The sequence below is a fragment of the Rhinoderma darwinii genome (genome assembly GCF_050947455.1).
Source record: "Rhinoderma darwinii isolate aRhiDar2 chromosome 3 unlocalized genomic scaffold, aRhiDar2.hap1 SUPER_3_unloc_3, whole genome shotgun sequence".
NCBI classification, from domain to species: Eukaryota; Metazoa; Chordata; class Amphibia; order Anura; family Rhinodermatidae; genus Rhinoderma; species Rhinoderma darwinii.
The window spans coordinates 1,148,640-1,173,643 of NW_027461746.1; the positions used below are offsets into that span (position 1 = coordinate 1,148,640).

General features: G+C 48.5%; 1 protein-coding gene across 2 annotated transcripts in view; it reads right to left on the minus strand.

Annotated features, from left to right (window-relative positions):
* The window catches only part of TNK1 (tyrosine kinase non receptor 1), a 35,533-nt gene continuing 10,529 nt past the window's right edge, over window positions 1–25,004 (minus strand). The window contains exons 2-14 of one of the 2 annotated variants that reach the window (XM_075847382.1): window positions 12,240–12,410; window positions 8,402–8,472; window positions 6,394–6,615; window positions 6,135–6,287; window positions 5,648–5,925; window positions 5,408–5,534; window positions 5,117–5,263; window positions 4,435–4,529; window positions 4,148–4,312; window positions 3,337–3,416; window positions 2,309–2,700; window positions 895–990; window positions 1–806 (exon numbers count right to left, since the gene is read on the minus strand). In XM_075847382.1, the coding sequence (XP_075703497.1) occupies window positions 681–806; window positions 895–990; window positions 2,309–2,700; window positions 3,337–3,416; window positions 4,148–4,312; window positions 4,435–4,529; window positions 5,117–5,263; window positions 5,408–5,534; window positions 5,648–5,925; window positions 6,135–6,287; window positions 6,394–6,615; window positions 8,402–8,472; window positions 12,240–12,402 (2,115 nt within the window). In that variant the 5' untranslated portion in view covers window positions 12,403–12,410 and the 3' untranslated portion in view covers window positions 1–680. Of the gene's footprint in view, window positions 807–894; window positions 991–2,308; window positions 2,701–3,336; window positions 3,420–4,147; window positions 4,313–4,434; window positions 4,530–5,116; window positions 5,264–5,407; window positions 5,535–5,647; window positions 5,926–6,134; window positions 6,288–6,393; window positions 6,616–8,401; window positions 8,473–12,239; window positions 12,411–25,004 lie in introns of both variants that reach the window. The other variant, XM_075847383.1, reaches the window with a different exon arrangement.

The window sequence follows — 25,004 nt, forward strand, 5'->3', positions numbered from 1 at the left end:
TCATAGTGATAAAAAGTTTATTACATCAGGTAGTAACAATCCCCCCTGAGCAGTCCTAACACTGGATATACCCCCAGCGCCATTCCCCGGAGCGCCGCGCCCGTCTGACCGGTTCTCTCACATACGTGACATTTCTGAGCAGGGAACAGCACAGACGCTATACAACAGTCTCAGCCACTAATGTGCTGTGTCCATGCTGGGAGTTGTAGTCCTCCCGAAAGTCCTGTCCCCTCCCTCATGTCACCGTCGTCTAGCCAATTAAATTTTGGCGCAGATCCGGTCACTAGGACGCCCTCATGTTGAGTTCTTGGCAGTCGCGAGGCGGAGGATTCGTGACGTCGTCTTCATCATGGCGGCTTTGACCTGCGGAGAACGACTCCGATGCTCCGGCACAAGTGGTTAATACTGCGAGGAACCTCCGTTCCAATATGGCGTCCCACGTACGATACGCGCCTTGTCCTGGACATTGAGCGGTGCACGGCCAACAAGTCCTCCTGAGTTATTTGGGGTTCCCCATGAATATAACATGTGACCCCCAGGATGTGACGTTCAGCACCTGTGAGGTCCTCAATATGGCGGCCGGTAACCGCCATTGTCCGTCTCAGCAGTCGCCGTGATCCCAGACTTCATGGACTCCGTCCGTCCACGGGATAAAGAAGTAGTAACGGCCGGCGCTGCGGTCACTGGGGGTGCAGGGCGCGGCGCAGGACGTAGCGGGACGCAGCCTCCAGGTTCCACTGACACTTGTCCAGGATACGGCGACATTCCTCCTTACTGTGCCGGCTCACGTTGTACAGCTGCTCCACCTGCGCGGGCAACAAAGGGTTACACAGGTCAGACGGAAGGGTCCTAAAGGCCGTCTCATTGGTCATCTCACACACATCCTCTACTCACCTTCAAAGCTTGGACGGCGCGAGAAACATCACCACCAAAGCTGCGCAGAGCGTCCCGGCACTCATCGGTCGTTACACCGTGAACACGTTCCTCCACCTGAGCAGAAGAGACCAGGCGCACCGTTATATGACAGTATATAGTTACATCATGTCTTATACTCCAGTCACATCCAGAGCTGCAGTCACATTTCTGCTCTTACATAATGTCTTATACTCCAGTCACATCCAGAGCTGCAGTCACTATTCTGCTGTTACATCATGTCTTATAATCCAGTCACATCCAGAGCTGCATCCACAATTCCAGTGTGACATCATGTCTTATACTCCAGTCACATCCAGAACTGCAGCTACAATTCTAGTGTTACATAATGTCTTATACTCCAGTCACATCCAGAGCTGCAGTCACTATTCTGCTATTACATCATGTCTTATACTCCAGTCACATCCAGAACTGCAGTCACATTTCTGCTGTTACAACATGTCTTATACTCCAGTCACATCCAGAGCTGCAGCTACAATTCTGAAATTACATCATGTCTTATACTCCAGTCACATCCAGAGCTGCAGTCACATTTCTGCTGTTACATCATGTCTTATACTCCAGTCACATCCAGAGCTGCAGTCACATTTCTGCTGTTACATCATGTCTTATACTCCAGTCACATCCAGAGCTGCAGTCACATTTCTGCTGTTACATCATGTCTTATACTCCAGTCACATCCAGAGCTGCAGTCACATTTCTACTGTTACATCATGTCTTATACTCCAGTCACATCCAGAGCTGCAGTCACATTTCTACTGTTACATCATGCCTTATACTCCAGTCACATCCAGAGCTGCAGTCACATTTCTGCTGTTACATCATGTCTTGTACTCCAGTCACATCCAGAGCTGCATCGATAATTCCAGTGTGACATCATGTTTTATACTCCAGTCACCTCCAGAGCTGCAGTCACATTATGTCTTATACTGCAGTCACATCCAGAGCTGCAGTCACATTTCTGCTGTTACATTATGTCTTATACTGCAGTCACATCCAGAGCTGCAGCTATAATTCTGCTGTTACATCATGTCTTATACTCCAGTCACCTCCAGAGCTGCAGTCACATTTCTGCTGTTACATCATGTCTTATACTCCAGTCACCTCCAGAGCTGCAGTCACATTTCTGCTGTTACATCATGTCTTATACTCCAGTCACATCCAGAGCGGCAGTCACAATTCTAACGTCACACCCCGTTTCATACTCCAGTTACATCATAAGCAGCTGAAAGACACAACTCCGATATTGCAGCACAGCAGAGAACTCTATGGATAGACATTCAGCTTTGGATGCAGCTTTGGATGTGACTGGAGACAGGTCATGATGAGGTCAGTCATTGTCTACATTGGGTTCATGGTCCTCGGATCTTCTCACCTCTTTGACCTTTCTCTGGAGGTCGCACTCCGCTCCTTTCTGTGCCGCCACTTTCCCGTCTGATGGTAACCGATGGACTACTTCCCCAGCGGCTGGCAGGACTGAAGATGATGAGAACTTCTCTTTACTGGCCCGGGTCTGTTGGGAGGGGTAGTCCGTGTTTGGGAGGGGGAGGAGGCGTTCTTTGGGAGCGGACAGTTTTGGTTTGGGCAGCACCGGGGGTCGGAGGTTGGCGAGGATCCTGCGAGGAGGGAGGTCGCTCATTCTTCTCGGGGACGGCTCGCGGGGGGGAGAACTCTCCAGATCCCGCACACGGTTTTTGGGTCCAGGGGGGATCTGACGCCCATTTTGTGGACCGAAGTCCGAGAGAGACTCAAGACTTTTTGAGAGCCCTGAGGATGAAAGAACAAAGAGGGTGTTATCTGCGGGGCGTTATCTGCGGGGTGTTATCTGCGGGTGTTATCTGCGGGGCGTTATCTGCGGGGCGTTATCTGCGGGGCGTTATCTGTGGGTGTTATCTGCGGGGCGTTATCTGCGGGGCGTTATCTGCGGGGCGTTATCTGCGGGGCGTTATCTGTGGGTGTTATCTGTGGGGCGTTATCTGCGGGTGTTATCTGTGGGGCGTTATCTGCGGGCGTTATCTGCGGGTGTTATCTGCGGGGCATTATCTGCGGGGCGTTATCTGCGGGTGTTATCTGCGGGGCGTTATCTGCGGGTGTTATCTGCGGGGCGTTATCTGCGGGGCGTTATCTGCGGGTGTTATCTGCGGGGCGTTATCTGCGGGGCGTTATCTGCGGGTGTTATCTGTGGGGCGTTATCTGCGGGGCGTTATCTGCGGGTGTTATCTGCGGGGTGCTATCTGCGGGGCGTTATCTGCGGGGCGTTATCTGCGGGGCGTTATCTGCGGGGCGTTATCTGCGGGGTGTTATCTGCGGGTGTTATCTGCGGGGTGCTATCTGCGGGGTGTTATCTGCGGGGTGTTCAGCAGGTGGAGCAGCCTGGAGAACCAGTAAATGATGGACACTCACGTTGCATGCGCAGTAACTTGGCTTCCGCTGCTGCACCTCCTCCCGCTCCTCTCCGCGCAGCGTCCTTCCCTCTGTTCCGTCTTCTGAAAGAAACACAAAAGTGATGAGACTGAGGCGGAAGAAGCGGAGCCGAGCTGACGGCATCGCACAGACGGCCTCGCACAGACGGCCTCGCACAGACGGCCTCGCACAGGCGGCATCGCACAGACGGCCTCGCACAGGCGGCATCGCACAAACAACATCGCACGGGCGGCATCGCACAGACGGCCTCGCACAGACGGCCCCGCACAGACGGCCCCGCACAGACGGCCCCGCACGGACGGCCCCGCACAGACGGCCCCGCAGAGACGGCCTCGCAGAGACGGCCCCGCACAGACGGCCCCGCACGGACGGCCCCGCACGGACGGCCTCGCACAGACGGCCCCGCACGGACAGCCCCGCACGGACGGCCTCGCACAGACGGCCCCGCACGGACGGCCCCGCACGGACGGCCTCGCACAGACGGCCTCGTACAGACGGACTCGTACAGACGGACTCGCACAGACGGCCTCGCACAGACGGCCCCGCACAGACGGCCTCGTACAGACGGACTCGCACAGACGGCCCCGCACAGACGGCCCCGCACAGACGGCCCCGCACAGACGGCCCCGCACAGACGGCCTCGCAGAGACGGCCCCGCACAGACGGCCCCGCAGAGACGGCCTCGCACGGACGGCATCGCACGGACGGCATCGCACGGACGGCATCGCACAGACGGCATCGCACAGACGGCATCGCACAGACGGCATCGCACAGACGGCCTCATACTCACTCGTTTTCAGCTTCTGCATCTCCGAGAGACAACTTCACCAGACTGCTGGACAACTGCATGGAGCTCCGCACCAGCGCCACATCCTCCGGCCCCACCAGCGAGGCCGGAAATTGTCCCACCTTCAGGGTACGGCGGTTCTGTCCCCTCCACAGCGGGGCGTCCGTCCTAACAATGAGGAAAAGAAGAAACATGAGGAAATAGTCCACCACAGGGATCCCCGTATACCGGGAGTGGGGGGCTGAGAAATCTCTATGTCATCAGGAGTTCTCACATGAGATGGGACCTACCCAAAATCAATGACGGTGACAACATCTCCAGCATCCAACCGCAGTAAGGAGGGGTCCGTCACATCCTGCAGAACCCGGACCTCCGCTGGTCTCACCTGCCAAAATCACATTTGTCAGGACAAGTGTAACAACTGAGGGATACAGGGGCCGAGGGATACAGGGGCCGAGGGATACAGGGGCCGGGGGATACAGGGGCTGTGGGATACAGGAGGATACAGGGGCCGGGGTATAGAAAGACGGGGGTCTTAGGAGGAACAGGGGCCGGGGTATAGAAAGACGGGGGTCACAGGGGGATACAGGGGCCGGAGTATGGAGGAGAAGGGGGTCACAGGAGGATACAGGGGCCGGGGTATAAAAAGGCCATACAGGGGGAACAGGGGCCGGGGTATAGAAAGACGGGGGTCACAGGAGGATACAGGTGCCGGGGTATAGAGGAGAAGGGGGTCACAGGAGGATACAGGAGCCAGGGTATAGAGGGGAAGGGGGTCACAGGAGGATACAAGAGCCAGGGTATAGAGGGGAAGGGGGGTCACAGGAGGATACAGGGGCCGGGAGGAGAAGCGGGTCAGAGGAGGATACAGGGGCGGGGTATAAAAGGGCCATACAGGGGGATACAGGGATCAGGTATAGAAGACAGTACGGGTGCAGGGAGGACATTTTGGGATAGGCTCGTCTCCCTTACCTCTTGGATCAGGGTCATCAGGCTGCTGAAGTTTGGACGCAGTTCTGGTTTGTGGGCCCAGCACTTCATCATTATGGAGTATAAACCTTGGGGACAATCGTCCGGCCGCTCCAGCCGTTCTCCTTCTCGGTCAATTTTGCTTAAGATCTGGTGATCGAGAAGAAAACTCATATAAAGATGTTCTGCTCCGAGAGTGCAGAGATCTGTCATAAGATGGGGGCCGCACCATTACTACGGGGGACCCCTTATTCTCAACCCCCCAGACCCAGAGACAAATGTGTAAGGAGGTACCTGCCGACCGCTTAATCCCAGCCAAGGCTCCTGCCCGTAGGTGAACATCTCCCACAGGGTGACCCCAAACATCCAGACGTCCGACGGGTGAGAGAAGGTGCCAATCTTCAGACTTTCCGGAGAACACCTAAAAACATTGGGATAAATGGTCATTTGGGTGCTCCTAGAACCTCGCACCTTCTACTGGCCACCAGCCCTATGTAACGTCCCGCCCGCTACACCATCCCCGGGTCTTCTTACCATGCGAAGGGTATCTTGCGGTGAGCAGACATGACGTAATGGTCGCTGTGCCCAGACAGCGCCCTCATCAGTCCGAAGTCCCCGATCTTCACCACCTCTTCGCTGGTCAGCAGGATGTTTCGTGCCGCCAGATCCCGGTGAATAAACTTGCGGGATTCTAGGTAGCTCATCCCTGATGCGATCTGTAGAGAATACGACCACAAGTGCGGCAGAGGGAAGGAGCCGTATCGGGAACGCAGGGTGTCATGGAGGGATCCCAGATGTGCCAGCTCCGTAACCTATCAACCATAGAGAGAACCACGTGATATAGACAAGTCACCGCTCACCTCCGTCTCCACCATTACAGATAATCCTACTGATCCCCTCCCCCATCTTGCTGGTTCCATCCACCATTGGGGCACGACGGGTGAATTTTTGGGGTTTTGTAAAGGAATGGGATCCCTCTACTTGGCGGCCATTGATCATATAGAGCGCCGCGGGTCCTTACCATCTTCAGTGGCTGCGCCAGGACGACCCCGTACAGACGTATAAGGTGCGGGTGATCCAGGGCGTACATGGAATTCACTTCCTGCAGGAAATCGATGAGTGCGTCTGGGTCGGAGCTCGCGTCTGTACGGAGAGACTTCACTGCGGCGTTTACCTGTAGACAGAAACCAATGAATTATACAACAGGATCGGGTACACCCAAAAAATAATCTATCCCATGATGCTCCAGGTGGCAGAAGCCTCAAGGACAATTAACGTACCACTCTCCCGCCTGGTATCCTCCACTCTCCTCTTCTGACCACCCCAAAACACCCGTCGCCCAAGCGCTCAAAAAGGCTCAGGTCCCGCTCGTTGATCAGACATTTCAGGGAACAGTCGGGGTCCCCTCTGGGGGCAGAAGATGATGGGGGAGATGATGGAGAGATGATGGTATCTGGGAACGGGGAAGAATCTGGGCCGTCAGGGCCTCTTGTTGAGAACATCTGTGAAGAAGGAAAAATAGAAGGTAATTTCCCATTGAGAGACAAGAGGTAGTCACAGCCCCGCCCCCTGGGTATGTATATAATTAAAGGATATCTTCACCCAATATCTTTTGATCTTCTACTAGATGTTAACGGCCTCACGGACCCATCAAAGCAGAAAACAAAGGCAGGAAATGACTATTATTTGATTTTCCCCAGTAACCTCCACCCAGGACTCGTTGATTCTGGGTGGAGTGATTAATATGTGATGTTCTGTGAGTAATTCTCCATCTAGAGATGAGAGAATTGATCCATGGAGTCTTCACCAAATCATACCACAAACATGGCATATGGATTCCCCGAGTTTATGTGTAATGGTAGTCCGACCAGTGGAGCTCACGGGGTGGTCCGACCAGTGGAGCTCGTGTGGTGGTCCGACCAGTGGAGCTCACGGGGTGGTCCAACCAGTGGAGCTCCAGGGGTGGTCCGACCAGTGGAGCTCGCGGGGTGGTCTGACCAGAGGAGCTCATATGGTTGTCCGACCAGTGGAGCTCGCGTGGTGGTCCGATCAGTGGAGCTCGCGTGGTGGTCCGACCAGTGGAGCTCGCGGGGTGGTCCGACCAGTGGAGCTCGCGGGGTGGTCCGACCAGTGGAGCTCGCGGGGTGGTCCGACCAGTGGAGCTCGCGGGGTGGTCCGACCAGTGGAGCTCGCGGGGTGATCCGACCAGTGGAGCTCGCGTGGTGGTCCGACCAGTGGAGCTTGTGAGGGACTTTATGAGACTTAGGAATCTGAGGCCTCGTCCCAGTCCATGTGAAGCTCATTTTACAAGCTCCGTCTAATTAACATTTTATAAATAATGAGTAAACAACCAGCAGTGAATTAACGTCACCCACGGCCGCACCCACAGTCACCGTATGAATCACTTGTGTAAATGGTGCTCAGGACGCTGGAGCAAAGGTCACCTGGAGGAGTAACACAACAACCTGCAGCCGACACCAGCCAAGTCCTCACAGGGGTCACCACACTTCAAGGCGAACTCCATCAGCATTTCCCCCACCCGTAGGGCTCTGATGCCAACTCCTTAAATGTCTACATAATAGGACCGGAAATACATCTAGATGGAGCTCCCCTTAAAGTTACAGCCAAACGAACCCCAATCGAAACTCTTGGACGACAGTTGACAACTAATGAGCTAATAATGGTTTTACCACCATAGACGCGATGACACAACCGCTCAGTCATATTGACCAAATTATTGGAACCTCCATGGCCACCCTCAAGATAGATCAGGGGGGGGCATAGTCATTGCATCATTAAAGTAGATAGAGGCCTTCAAAGAAGTTGTTTCTAGAAACCTTGAGATCAAGCCTCAGTCTACGAGATGACCAGGACGATCTATGTGCCTCAAGTATTACAGAGATGCCAGAGTGGACAACCAATATGTCCGTGAACTTAATGGCCCTGGCCCTCAGCTAGTGATCATGGACTAATTCAGTGGAATAATTCAAGTTTTGTCAATCCTAGTAACCAGACTTGACCAACCAGACTTGACCCACCAGACTTGACCCACCAGACTTGACGCACCAGACTTGACCCACCAGACTTGACCCACCAGACTTGACCCACCAGACTTGACCCACGAGACTAGGCCCACCAGACTTGACCCACCAGACTAGGCCCACCAGACTTGACCCACTACAGCAAGTCAAGTCACCAATCATAACTAGTGAAAAGGCAAATCAACTGGAGTTATTGGCTCTTCTCTACAGGAAGTTCTCCTCGTTGTGCATTATAAGGGGCTCTCACCTTGTACATCCAGGATTTAGGCCGCACCGGGGGCTTTCTCCGTTTTATAGCTTCAAAGAGTCTTCTTTGTGCTGAAATAAAGAAATGTGAAAATGGTGAGAGGTAAGTTGTGGTCCGGCTTGTTACAGATTGGTGTCTCCTGCTTATCGGACATTAGATTGTCCATCACATTGAACAAGAATCTAAAAACAGGATGACGCCGACCATGAGAAGATACGACGGGCTTCATGTTGGCCGTATAAAGAAATGGTGAGATGTGAACATTAATATTAGGGGGAAAGAAATCATTAGATGAGAAGAAAATGTAAGGGGCAAACCATGGATGATGTATAAAGAGACCGCAGAGAAATAGACGGACAGAAGATAATGAAGAATCTACATAGGTCTAGGAGGACAGGAGATGATGGACAATCTACATAGGTCTAGGAACACAGGAGATCATGGATAATCTATATAGGTCTAGTATGACAGGAGATCATGGAGAATCTATATAGGTCTAGTATGACAGGAGATCATGGATAATCTGCAAAGATCTAGGAGGACAGGAGATCATGGAGAATCTACATAGATCTAGGAGGACAGGAGATGATGGAGAATCTACATAGATCTAGGAGGACAGGAGATGATGGAGAATCTACATAGATCTAGGAGGACAGGAGATCATGGATAATCTGCAAAGATCTAGGAGGACAGGAGATCATGGAGAATCTACATAGATCTAGGAGGACAGGAGATCATGGAGAATCTACATAGATCTAGGAGGACAGGAGATGATGGAGAATCTACATAGATCTAGGAGGACAGGAGGTCATGGACAATCTACATAGATCTAGGAGGACAGGAGGTCATGGACAATCTACATAGATCTAGGAGGACAGGAGATGACGGAGAATCTACATAGATCTATAAGGACAGGAGGTGATGGAGAATCTATAAAGGGTCTAGAAGGACAGGAGATGATGGAGAATCTATAAAGGGTCTAGAAGGACAGGAGATGATGGAGAATCTACATGGGACCTGGTGGGAAGATGGAATTTCAGAATTTACAAACGTTTTTTTAATATCTACAAGTTAAAGCCTGAAACTTGATAGACAGTAGGTGGTGGAGTTTACATGAAGGAATCAAGGATCAGAAGATGGGGACATATACACATGGTGAATGCACCTGGGCCCTAAGGGTCAGGAGATGATACATCTATAGGGGTCATCTGAGATGTGGATGTAGTATGGACCTGGTGGACATGCCATGTTAAAATATCCACTTGGGGCTTGAGGGACTAGAGATTATGAAGAAGCCACATTGGGCTTGAGGGACTAGAGATGATGAAGAAGCCACGTTGGGCTTGAGGGACTAGAGATGATGAAGAAGCCACATTGGGTTTGAGGGACTAGAGATGATGAAGAAGCCACGTTGGGCTTGAGGGACTAGAGATGATGAAGAAGCCACGTTGGGCTTGAGGGACTAGAGATGATGAAGAAGCCACATTGGGCTTGAGGGACTAGAGATGATGAAGAAGCCACATTGGGTTTGAGGGACTAGAGATGATGAAGAAGCCACGTTGGGCTTGAGGGACTAGAGATGATGAAGAAGCCACGTTGGGCTTGAGGGACTAGAGATGATGGAGAAGCCACGTTGGGCTTGAGGGACTAGAGATGATGGAAATCTACCACCACTAATATGTAGAATTTGAACAACTTTTTAAAGATTCCTAAACTGCTCCTAGGAATGATAGATTACATATCTCATTCCAAGCTGAAGAATAGTGACCTCATTCCAGGGATTCTGGGGAGATGCAGGTGACACAACTGATGAATCACACGTTACACGTGAGAAAGTATCGGACACGAGGGAACAGTACAAGTAACAAGAACAACAACACTGGAGGGGAATCTTATGCAATAGACGGAGAGAGGACAAGTCACTTTCCTAATGTCTATAGTGAGTAGACTTATGTAAGGCTAGCATGTGGGATACAGTCCCGGAGAACCGCACAGCACTACATTCCCCATCACAAATCCTGTATCTAAGTCTATAATGTGTGAAAGGTCCTCAGAAAACCACACCGGACTACATCCCCATCATCAGCCATGTATCTAAGTGTATCATCAGCCGTGTATCTCTAGTCCCTCAAGCTCCATGTGGCTTCTTCATCATCTCTTGTCCCTCAAGCCCAACGTGGCTTCTTCATCATCTCTAGTCCCTCAAGCCCAACGTGGCTTCTTCATCATCTCTAGTCCCTCAAGCCTCATGTGGCTTCTTCATCATCTCTAGTCCCTCATACTACATGTGGCTTCTTCATCATCTCTAGTCCCTCAAGCCCCATGTGGCTTCTACATCATCTCTAGTCCCTCAAGCCCCATGTGGCTTCTTCATCATCTCTAGTCCCTCCAGCTCCATGTGGCTTATTCATCATCTCTAGTCTCTCAAGCTCCATGTGGCTTCTTCATCATCTCTAGTCCCTCAAGCCCCATGTGGCTTTATTATCATCTCTAGTCCCTCAAGCCCCATGTGGCTTCTTCATCATCTTTAGTCCCTCAAGCCCCATGTGGCTTCGTCATCATCTCTAGTCCCTCAAGCCCCATGTGGCTTCTTCATCATCTCTAGTCCCTCAAGCTCCATGTGGCTTCTTCATCATCTCTAGTCCCTCAAGCCCAATGTGGCTTCTTCATAATCTCTAGTCCCTCAAGCCCCATGTGGCTTCTTCATCATCTCTAGTCCCTCAAGCCCCATGTGGCTTCTTCATCATCTCTAGTCCCTCAAGCCCCATGTGGCTTCTTCATCATCTCTAGTCCCTCAAGCTCCATGTGACTTTACTATCATCTCTAGTCCCTCAAGCCCCATGTGGCTTCTTCATCATCTCTAGTCCCTCAAGCTCCATGTGGCTTCTTCATCATCTCTAGTCCCTCAAGCCCCATGTGGCTTCTTCATCATCTCTAGTCCCTCAAGCCCAATGTGGCTTCTTCATCATCTCTAGTCCCTCAAGCCCCATGTGGCTTCTTCATCATCTCTAGTCCCTCAAGCCCCATGTGTCTTCTTCATCATCTCTAGTCCCTCAAGCCCCATCATCTCTAGTCCCTCAAGACCCATGTGGCTTCATCATCATCTCTAGTCCCTCAAGACCCATGTGGCTTCTTCATCATCTCTAGTTCCTCAAGCCCCATGTGGCTTCTTCATCATCTCTAGTCCCTCAAGACCCATGTGGCTTCTTCATAATCTCTAGTCCCTCAAGCTACATATGGATATTCTAACATGGCATGTCCACCAGGTCCATGCTACATCCACATCTCAGATGACCCCTATACATGTATCATCTCCTGACCCTTAGGGCCCAGGTGCATTCACCATGTGTATATGTCCCCATCTTCTGATCCTTGATTCCTTCATGTAAACTCCACCACCTACTGTCTATCAAGTTTCAGGCTTTAACGTGTAGATATTAAAAAAACAATTAAATTATGAAATTCCATCTTCCCACCAGGTCCCATGTAGATTCTCCATCACCTCCTGTTGCACAGTACTACAGCCCTCATCATGAGCCGTGTATCCCTCAGATAATCGCACAGTACTACAGCCCTCATCATGAGCCGTGTATCCCTCAGATAATCACACAGTACTACAGCCCTCATCATGAGCCGTGTATCCCTCAGATAATCGCACAGTACTACAGCCCTCATCATGAGCCGTGTATCCCTCAGATAATCGCACAGTACTACAGCCCTCATCATGAGCCGTGTATCCCTCAGATAATCGCACAGTACTACAGCCCTCATCATGAGCCGTGTATCCCTCAGATAATCACACAGTACTACATCCCTCATCAGGTTCCGTGGATCTTACCTGGTCTTCCCATTCCGATCTGATCTAAGTCAAATGGTTTCACAAAGTCGAAGTGTCCCGGCCGCGTCACGTTCAGTTCATCCCGGATTTTGGGGTAAAATTGTTCCAGTTGGACCTCCCGCAGGAGTGAGAGCAGCCACTCGGTCCCGTCCTCAGTCACCATCTCAGCACCTGGAGAGAAGAGTCGCTGTGTCAGGAGGGATGGGGTGTCCGTGGGATTTATGGGGCTGGATGACTCCCAGACTCCTGTACTTGTGGTTTATCCGGGGAACAGTCTGATCTATAAACAGCCGCGCAAATCCAACGCACTGTAAACACACAACACCCGGGTGACGGGACACGCCCGCCCGGCGGCTCACCCTCACGTGTGCCGAGCCAAGAAACAACATGTACCGGCACAGGAGGAATGAGGAAGAGGCAGGAAACACACGTGTACTACGCAACCTATCATTGTACTGTACAGAAATAATGACCTAATCATTGTACTGTACAGTAATACTGACCCCATCATTGTCCTGTACAGTAATACTGACCCCATCATTGTCCTGTACAGTAATACTGACCCCATCATTGTACTGTACAGTAATACTGACCCCATCATTGTCCTGTACAGTAATACTGACCCCATCATTGTACTGTACAGTAATACTGACCCCATCATTGTCCTGTACAGTAATACTGACCCCATCATTGTACTGTACAGTAATACTGACCCCATCATTGTACTATACAGTAATACTGACCCCACCATTGTCCTGTACAGAAATACTGACCCCATCATTGTCCTGTACAGTAATACTGACCCCATCATTGTCCTGTACAGTAATACTGACCCCATCATTGTACTATACAGTAATACTGACCCCATCATTGTACTATACAGTAATACTGACCCCATCATTGTACTGTACAGTAATACTGACCCCATCATTGTACTGTACAGTAATACTGACCCCATCATTGTACTATACAGTAATACTGACCCCATCATTGTACTATACAGTAATACTGACCCCATCATTGTCCTGTACAGTAATACTGACCCCATCATTGTACTGTACAGTAATACTGACCCCATCATTGTACTGTACAGTAATACTGACCCCATCATTGTACTATACAGTAATACTGACCCCATCATTGTCCTGTACAGTAATACTGACCCCATCATTGTCCTGTACAGTAATACTGACCCCATCATTGTCCTGTACAGTAATACTGACCCCATCATTGTCCTGTACAGTAATACTGACCCCATCATTGTACTGTACAGTAATACTGACCCCATCATTGCACTATACAGTAATACTGACCCCATCATTGTACTGTACAGTAATACTGACCCCATCATTGTACTATACAGTAATACTGACCCCATCATTGTCCTGTACTGTATACATCAGAAACTGACCATATAACAATCCTAATCACCAGACACTGACCCTATAACCATCCTATACACCAGTCGCTGACCCTATAGAAATCCTATACACCAGACACTGACCCTATAACCATCCTATACACCAGACACTGACTCTATAACCATCCTATACACCAGACACTGACTCTATAACCATCCTATACACCAGACACTGACCCTATAACAATCCTATACACCAGACACTGACTCTATAACCATCCTATACACCAGACACTGACTCTATTACCATCCTATACACCAGACACTGACCCTATAACCATCCTATACACCAGACACTGACCCTATAACCATCCTATACACCAGTCGCTGACCCTATAGAAATCCTATACACCAGACACTGACCCTATAACAATCCTAACACCAGTCACTGACCATATAACAATCCTATACACCAGGCACAGACCCTATAACAATCATATACACCAGACACTGACCCTATAGCAATTCTATACACCAGACACTGACCCTATAACCATCCTATACACCAGACACTGACCCTATAACCATCCTATACACCAGACACTGACCCTACAACAATCATATACACCAGACACTGACCCTATAGCAATTCTATACACCAGACACTGACCCTATAACCATCCTATACACCAGACACTGACCCTATAACCATCCTATACACCAGACACTGACCCTATTACCATCCTATACACCAGAAACTGACCCTATAACAATACTATACACCAGACACTGACCCTATAGAAATCCTACACACCAGACAGCGACCCTATAACAATACTATACACCAGACACTGACCCTACAACAATCCTATACACCAGTCACTGACCCTATAACAATCCTATACACCAGACACTGACCCTATAACGGTCCTATACACCAGACACTGACCCTATAACGGTCCTATACACCAGACACTAACCCTATAACCATCCTATACACCAGACACTAACCCTATAACCATCCTATACACCAGTCACTGACCCTATAACTATTCTATACACCAGACACTGACCCTATAACCATCCTATACACCAGACACTGACCCTATAACCATCCTATACACCAGACACTGACCCTATAACCATCCTATACACCAGACACTGATCCTATAACCATCCTATACACCAGAAACTGACCCTATAACAATTCTATACACCAGACACTGACCCTATAACCATCCTATACACCAGACACTGACCCTATAACAACCCTATAAACCAGACAGTGACCCTATAACCATCATATACACCAGACACTGACCCTATAACAATCCTATACACCAAACACTGACCCTATAACCATCCTATACATCAGACACTGACCCTATAACTATTCTATACAGAAGATACTGACCCTATAACAATCCTATACACCAGACACTGACCCTATAACCATCCTATACACCAGACACTGACCCTATAAAAATCCTATACACCAGTCACTGACCCTATAATAATCCTATAAACCAGACACTGACCCTATAACAGTCCTATACACCAGACACTAACCCTATAACCATTTTATACAGCAGACACTGAACCTATAACCATCCTATACACCGGACACTGACCCTATAACCATCGTATACACCGGACACTGACACTATAACCATCCTATACACCAGACACTGATCCTATAACCATCCTATACACCAGACACTGACCCTATAACCATCCTATACACCAGACACTGATCCTATAACCATCCTATACACCAGACACTGACCCTATAACCATCCTATACACCAGTCACTGACCCTATAACCATCCTATACACCAGACACTGACCCTATAACAATCCTATACACCAGACACTGACCCTATAACCATCCTATACACCAGTCATTGACCCTATAACCATCCTATACACCAGACACTGACCCTATAACTTTCCTATACACCAGACACTTACCCTATAACCATCCTATACACAGACACTGACCCTATAACCATCCTATACACCAGACACTGACCCTATAATAGTCCTGTACACCGGACACTGACCCTATAATAGTCCTGTACACCAGACATTGACCCTATAATAGTCCTGTACACCGGACACTGACCCTATAATAGTCCTGTACACCAGACACTGACCCTATAATAGTCCTGTACACCAGACACTGACCCTATAATAGTCCTGTACACCAGACACTGACCCTATAATAGTCCTGTACACCAGACATTGACCCTATAATAGTCCTGTACACCGGACACTGACCCTATAATAGTCCTGTACACCGGAAACTGACCCTATAATAGTCCTGTACACCGGACACTGACCCTATAATAGTCCGGTACACCGGACACTGACCCTATAATAGTCCTGTACACCGGACACTGACCCTATAATAGTCCTGTACACCGGACACTGACCCTATAATAGTCCTGTACACCGGACACTGACTCTATAATAGTCCTGTACACCGGACACTGAATCTATAATAGTCCTGTACACCGGACACTGACCCTATAATAGTCCTGTACACCGGACACTGACCCTATAATAGTCCTGTACACCGGACACTGACCCTATAATAGTCCTGTACACCGGACACTGACCCTATAATAGTCCTGTACACCGGACACTGACCCTATAATAGTCCTGTACACCGGACACTGATCCTATAATAGTCCTGTACACCAGACACTGACCCTATAATAGTCCTGTACACCGGACACTGACCCTATAATAGTCCTGTACACTGGACACTGACCCTATAATAGTCCTGTACACCGGACACTGACCCTATAATAGTCCTGTACACCGGACACTGACCCTATAATAGTCCTGTACACCGGACACTGATCCTATAATAGTCCTGTACACCAGACACTGACCCTATAATAGTCCTGTACACCGGACACTGACCCTATAATAGTCCTGTACACCGGACACTGACCCTATAATAGTCCTGTACACCAGACACTGACCCTATAATAGTCCTGTACACCAGACACTGACCCTATAATAGTCCTGTACACCAGACACTGACTCTATAATAGTCCTGTACACCGGACACTGACTCTATAATAGTCCTGTACACCGGACACTGACCCTATAATAGTCCTGTACACCGGACACTGAATCTATAATAGTCCTGTACACCGGACACTGACCCTATAATAGTCCTGTACACCGGACACTGACCCTATAATAGTCCTGTACACCGGACACAGACCCTATAATAGTCCTGTACACCAGACACTGACCCTATAATAGTCCTGTACACAAGACACTGACTCTATAATAGTCCTGTACACCGGACACTGACTCTATAATAGTCCTGTACACCGGACACTGACCTATAATAGTCCTGTACACCGGACATTGACCCTATAATAGTCCTGTACACCGGACACTGACCCTATAATAGTCCTGTACACCGGACACTGACTCTATAATAGTCCTGTACACCGGACACTGACCCTATAATAGTCCTGTACACCGGACACTGACGCTATAATAGTCCTGTACACCGGACACTGACCCTATAATAGTCCTGTACACCGGACACTGACGCTATAATAGTCCTGTACACCGGACACTGACCCTATAATAGTCCTGTACACCGGACACTGACCCTATAATAGTCCTGTACACCGGACACTGACCCTATAATAGTCCTGTACACCGGACACTGACCCTATAATAGTCCTGTACACCGGACACTGACCCTATAATAGTCCTGTACACCGGACACTGACCCTATAATAGTCCTGTACACCAGACACTGACCCTATAATAGTCCTGTACACCAGACACTGACCCTATAATAGTCCTGTACACCGGACACTGACTCTATAATAGTCCTGTACACCGGACACTGACTCTATAATAGTCCTGTACACCGGACACTGACTCTATAATAGTCCTGTACACCGGACACTGAATCTATAATAGTCCTGTACACCGGACACTGACCCTATAATAGTCCTGTACACCGGACACTGAATCTATAATAGTCCTGTACACCGGACACTGACCATATAATAGTCCTGTACACCGGACACTGACCCTATAATAGTCCTGTACACCGGACACAGATCCTATAATAGTCCTGTACACCGGACACTGACCCTATAATAGTCCTGTACACCGGACACTGACCCTATAATAGTCCTGTACACCGGACACTGACCCTTTAATAGTCCTGTACACCGGACACTGACCCTATAATAGTCCTGTACACCGGACACTGACCCTATAATAGTCCTGTACACCGGACACTGACCCTATAATAGTCCTGTACACCGGACACTGACCCTATAATAGTCCTGTACACCGGACACTGACCCTATAATAGTCCTGTACACCGGACACTGACCCTATAATAGTCCTGTACACCGGACACTGACCCTATAATAGACTTGTACACCAGACACTGACCCTATAATAGTCCTGTACACCGGACACTGACTCTATAATAGTCCTGTACACCGGACACTGACTCTATAATAGTCCTGTACACCGGACACTGACTCTATAATAGTCCTGTACACCGGACACTGAATCTATAATAGTCCTGTACACCGGACACTGACCCTATAATAGTCCTGTACACCGGACACTGACCCTATAATAGTCCTGTACACCAGACACTGACCCTATAATAGTCCTGTACACCGGACACTGACCCTATAATAGTCTTGTACACCGGACACTGACCCTATAATAGTCCTGTACACCGGACATTGACCCTATAATAGTCCTGTACACCAGACACTGACCCTATAATAGTCCTGTACACCGGACACTGACTCTATAATAGTCCTGTACACCGGACACTGACCCTATAATAGTCCTGTACACCGGACACTGACCCTATAATAGTCCTGTACACCGGACACTGACCCTATAATAGTCCTGTACACCGGACACTGACCCTATAATAGTCCTGTACACCGGACACTGACCCTATAATAGTCCTGTACACCGGACACTGACCCTATAATAGTCCTGTACACCAGACACTGACCCTATAATAGTCCTGTACACCGGACACTGACCCTATAATAGTCTTGTACACCGGACACTGACCCTATAATAGTCCTGTACACCGGACACTGACTCTATAATAGTCCTGTACACCGGACACTGACTCTATAATAGTCCTGTACACCGGACACTGACTCTATAATAGTCCTGTACACCGGACACTGACTCTATAATAGTCCTGTACACCGGACACTGACTCTATAATAGTCCTGTACACCGGACACTGAATCTATAATAGTCCTGTACACCGGACACTGACCCTATAATAGTCCTGTACACCGGACACTGACCCTATAATAGTCTTGTACACCGGACACTGACCCTATAATAGTCCTGTACACCGGACACTGACTCTATAATAGTCCTGTACACCGGACACTGACTCTATAATAGTCCTGTACACCGGACACTGACTCTATAATAGTCCTGTACACCGGACACTGACTCTATAATAGTCCTGTACACCGGACACTGACCCTATAATAGTCTTGTACACCAGACACTGACCCTATAATAGTCCTGTACACCGGACACTGACTCTATAATAGTCCTGTACACCGGACACTGACTCTATAATAGTCCTGTACACCGGACACTGACTCTATAATAGTCCTGTACACCGGACACTGACCCTATAATAGTCCTGTACACCGGACACTGACCCTATAATAGTCCTGTACACCGGACACTGACTCTATAATAGTCCTGTACACCGGACACTGACCCTATAATAGTCCTGTACACCGGACACTGACCCTATAATAGTCCTGTACACCGGACACTGACTCTATAATAGTCGTGTACACCGGACACTGAATCTATAATAGTCCTGTACACCGGACACTGACCCTATAATAGTCCTGTACACCGAACACTGACCCTATAATAGTCCTGTACACCAGACACTGACGCTATAATAGTCCTGTACACCAGACACTGACCCTATAATAGTCTTGTACACCAGACACTGACTCTATAATAGTCCTGTACACTGGACACTGACTCTATAATAGTCCTGTACACCGGACACTGACCCTATAATAGTCCTGTACACCAGACACTGACCCTATAATAGTCCTGTACACCGGACACTGACCCTATAATAGTCTTGTACACCAGACACTGACCCTATAATAGTCCTGTACACCGGACAGTGACCCTATAATAATCCTGTACACCAGACACTGACCCTATAATAGTCCTGTACACCGGACACTGACCCTATAATAGTCCTGTACACCGGACACTGACCCTATAATAGTCCTGTACACCGGACAGTGACCCTATAATAGTCCTGTACACCAGACACTGACCCTATAATAGTCCTGTACACCGGACACTGACTCTATAATAGTCCTGTACATCGGACACTGACCCTATAATAGTCCTGTACACCGGACACTGACCCTATAATAGTCCTGTACACCGGACACTGACCCTATAATAGTCCTGTACACCGGACACTGACCCTATAATAGTCCTGTACACCGGACACTGACCCTATAATAGTCCTGTACACCGGACACTGACCCTATAATAGTCCTGTACACCGGACACTGACCCTATAATAGTCCTGTACACCGGACACAGCCGTTTGCAGGCTATTGGTCATTTTATAGGAGATAATTAGTAAATGAATCATTAGCGTCTCATGTTCTGCTGATTTCATGTCTCCCGGGGGCAGATGTCTCATCTAACTCCAGATATAAACATGAAATCAGCACCAAACTCTGCCAATTATATCACCTACCTGTGCCAGGGGCGCCCACACCTGTAACGCAGCCGAACCCGGCACATTTTAGGCATTTTATATTCTATTAAACGGACTAATTCTAAACCCGACTGCAAATCTCATATACTCATATAATACTGATCCACTAGACAGCGGAGCCTGGCCGAAAATCCAGAGGCAAACCCCAAATATCAGACCCCAAAAAAATACAATTCTAGAACCATAACCATTAATCCAAAAGTCTAATATCCAAAACCCTACAACCTAAATCTAGATTTCTATCATTAAACTCCAGAACCCTCAATCCATAATCCTAACCCAAACTGCAGAACCCTAACCCAATCCGACCTCTAACCGGTGACGATGTACCCGATCCCCTCTGTCAGCCCAATCACTACCCACTCTATATCCTATCCCCTCCCTACCCGGTAACTCTCCACCCCATCCTCTCTCAACCCTGCGACTCTCTACCCTGTGACTCTCTACCCTGTGTCTCTCTACCCTGTGACTCTCTACCCTGTGACTCTCTACCCTATCCTCTCTCTATCTTGTCACTTTCTAACCTATCTACTCTCTACCCTGTGACTCCCTACCCTCTCACTCTCTACCCTATCCTCTCTCTATCCTGTCATTCTCTACCCTGTGACTCTCTACCCTCTCACTCTCTACCCTATCCTCTCTCTATCCTGTCACTCCTTACCCTATCTTCTCTCTAACCTCTCACTCTCTACCCTATCCTCTCTCTATTCTGTCACTCCTTACCCTATCTTCTCTCTACCCTGTGACTCTCCACCCTATCCTTTCTTTCTCTCTACCCTGTCCACTCTCGACCCTGTGACTCTCTACCCTCTTACTCTCTACCCTATCCTTTCACTCTCTACCCTATCTTCTCTCTACTTTGTGACGCTCCACCCTAAATACTCTCTACCCTGTTACTCTCTCTATCTGGTGACTCTCTACCCTATCCCATTTCTACCCTCTCACTTTCTTTCCTATCCACTCTCTCTATCCAGTGACTCTCTATCCTGTCACTCTCGACCCTATCCTCTATACTTTGTGACTCTCTACCCTGTCACTCTCTCTACCCGGTGACTTTCTACCATCTCCTTCTCTACACTATCCTCTCTCTATCCGGTGACACTCTTCCCTATGCTCTCTCTACCCCATCCACTCTCTACCCCATCCATTCTCCACCTTGTCACTCTCTACCCTCCCATTCTCCACCTTATTCTCTCTCTACACTATCCACGCACAACCCTGTGACTGTCTACCCTTTCCCCCCTACCCTATCCTCTCTCTATCTGGTGACTCTCTACCTTGTCACTCTCTACCCTATCTACTCTCTACCCTGCGACTCTCTGCCCTGTCCCTTTTCTACCCTGTCACTCTCTACCCTATCTACTCTCTATTCTGTCCTCTTTCTACCCTATCTTTTCTCGACCCTGTCACTCTCTACCCTGTCGCTCTCTACCCTGTGTCACTCCTTACATTATCCACTGTCCACAAGTTCCACTCTCTACCCTGACCCTTCTCTTCATTATTTTTATGATCTGCTGGTAACTTTCTGCATGCAGGTGGAGGTGCATCTGCCGTGTAATGATGAGTATACATGAAGGCGCTCAATGACCGTTCAGATTTTATAAACACTTTCTAAACCTGGAAGTATTTGGGTAATTTTGAAAACAACTAGTGAGAGTATGAACGCCCCAGGATCAGTGGCCGCACCCCACGCCCGTCCTCACGTGTGGTGGGTGTGACGGTTACATCGCCCACATCTCAGAAACCACACGTGTGTCTGTCCTACCAGGGCACCGCTGTGTTTTCTGTTCTACAAGAGTCCCCCAGTCCCCATTGCACGAGACACGGGTGACAGGGACATAGACGTGACCCCACGAGTAGCCAGTCCGTCAGTACAGTGAGCGCGCACACAGTGTAACATCAACACCTATTCACATGTGCACTCTCACTAATACCTGGACACACACGTCAGTGTTATACTCACACTTACGTAGGCGAGGGCTCTATGGAGACACAGGTGCACGTCCACAATCCCAATACCGCGCTGCAAACATCAGCGTAATGTAAATGAACGTAGTCGCTTTGTGACCAGCAAGTTGCTGCGACCACGAGCACACACTCATATGTTTACAGTACATTGATCATCATTACCTGGACTCACACTTACACTCAGTATTACACACACTCACCATTACCTGGACTCACACTTACACTCAGTATTATACACACTCACCATGACCTGGACTCACACTTACACTCAGTATTATACACACTCACCATGACCTGGACTCACACTTACACTCAGTATTACACACACTCACCGTTACCTGGACTCACACTCAGTATTACACACAATCACCGTTACCTGGACTCACACTTACACTCATTATTACACACACACACACACACACACACACACACACACACCCCGTTACCGGGACTCACACTTACACTCAGTATTACACACACACACACACCATTACCTGGACTCACACTTACACTCAGTATTACACACACCCGCTGTCACCTGGACTCACACTTACACTCAGTATTACACAAATTCACAGTTACCTGGACTCACAATTACACTAATTATTACACACACACACACACCGTTACCTGGACTCACACTTACACTCAATATTACACACACTCAACGTCACTGTTACCTGGACTCACACTTACACTCAGTATTACACACACTCACTTTAACCTGTACTCACACTTACACTCAGTATTACACACACCCTCCATTACCTGGACTCACACTTACACTCAGTATTACACACACTCTTCATTACCTGGACTCAAACTTACACTCAGAATTACACACACTTACACTAACCGTTACCTGGACTCACACTTACACTCAGTATTACACACACTCACTGTTACCTGGACTCACACTTACACTCAGTATTACACACACCCCCCATTACCTGGACTCACACTTACACTCAGTATTACACACACTCACCGTTACCTGGACTCACACTTACACTCAGTATTACACACACCCTCCATTACCTGGACTCACACTTACACTCAGTATTACACACACTCACCGTTACCTGGACTCACACTTACACTCAGTATTACACACACTCACTTTAACCTGTACTCACACTTACACTCAGTATTACACACACCCTCCATTACATGGACTCACACTTACACTCAGTATTACACACGCTCACCGTTACTTGGACTCACACTTACACTCCGTATTACACACTCTCAATTACCTGAACTCACACTTACACTCAGTATTCCACACACTCTCCATTACCTGGACTCGCAGTTACACTCAATATTACAGACACTCACCCTCACCGTTACCTGGACACACACTTACACTCAGTATTACACACACTCACACTCACCATTACCTGGACTCACACTTACACTCAGTATTACACATACCCACTGTCACCACTTACACTCAGTATTACACAAACTTTCCATTACATGGACTCACACTTACACTCAGTATTACACACACACACACACACACACACACACACACACACACACACACACACTCTCACCGTTACCTGGACTCAAACTTACACTCATTATTACACACACACTCTTCATTACCTGGACTCACACTTACACTCAGAATTACATACACTTACACTCACCATTACTTGGACTCACACTTACACTCAGTATTGCACACACTCACACTCTTCATTACCTGGACTCACACTTACACTCAGAATTACACACACTTACACTCACCGTTACTTGGACTCACACTTACACTCAGTATTGCACACACTCACACTCTTCATTACCTGGACTCACACTTACACTCAGAATTACATACACTTACACTCACCGTTACTTGGACTCACACTTACACTCAGTATTGCACACACTCACACTCTTCATTACCTGGACTCACACTTACACTCAGAATTACATACACCCACTGTTACCTGGACTCACACTTACACTCAGTATTACACACACCCACTGTTACCTGGACTCACACTTACACTCAGTATTACACACACCCACTGTTACCTGGACTTACACTTACACTCAGTATTACACACACCCACTGTTACCTGGACTAGCACTTACACTCAGTATTACACACACTTTCCATTTCCTGGACTCACACTTACACTCAGTATTACACACACTAACCGTTACCTGGACTCACACTTACACTCAGTATTACACACACTCACCGTTACCTGGACTCACACTTACACTCAGAATTACATACACTTACACTCACCGTTACTTGGACTCACACTTACACTCAGTATTGCACACACTCACACTCTTCATTACCTGGACTCACACTTACACTCAGAATTACATACACCCACTGTTACCTGGACTCACACTTACACTCAGTATTACACACACCCACTGTTACCTGGACTCACACTTACACTCAGTATTACACACACCCACTGTTACCTGGACTTACACTTACACTCAGTATTACACACACCCACTGTTACCTGGACTAGCACTTACACTCAGTATTACACACACTTTCCATTTCCTGGACTCACACTTACACTCAGTATTACACACACTAACCGTTACCTGGACTCACACTTACACTCAGTA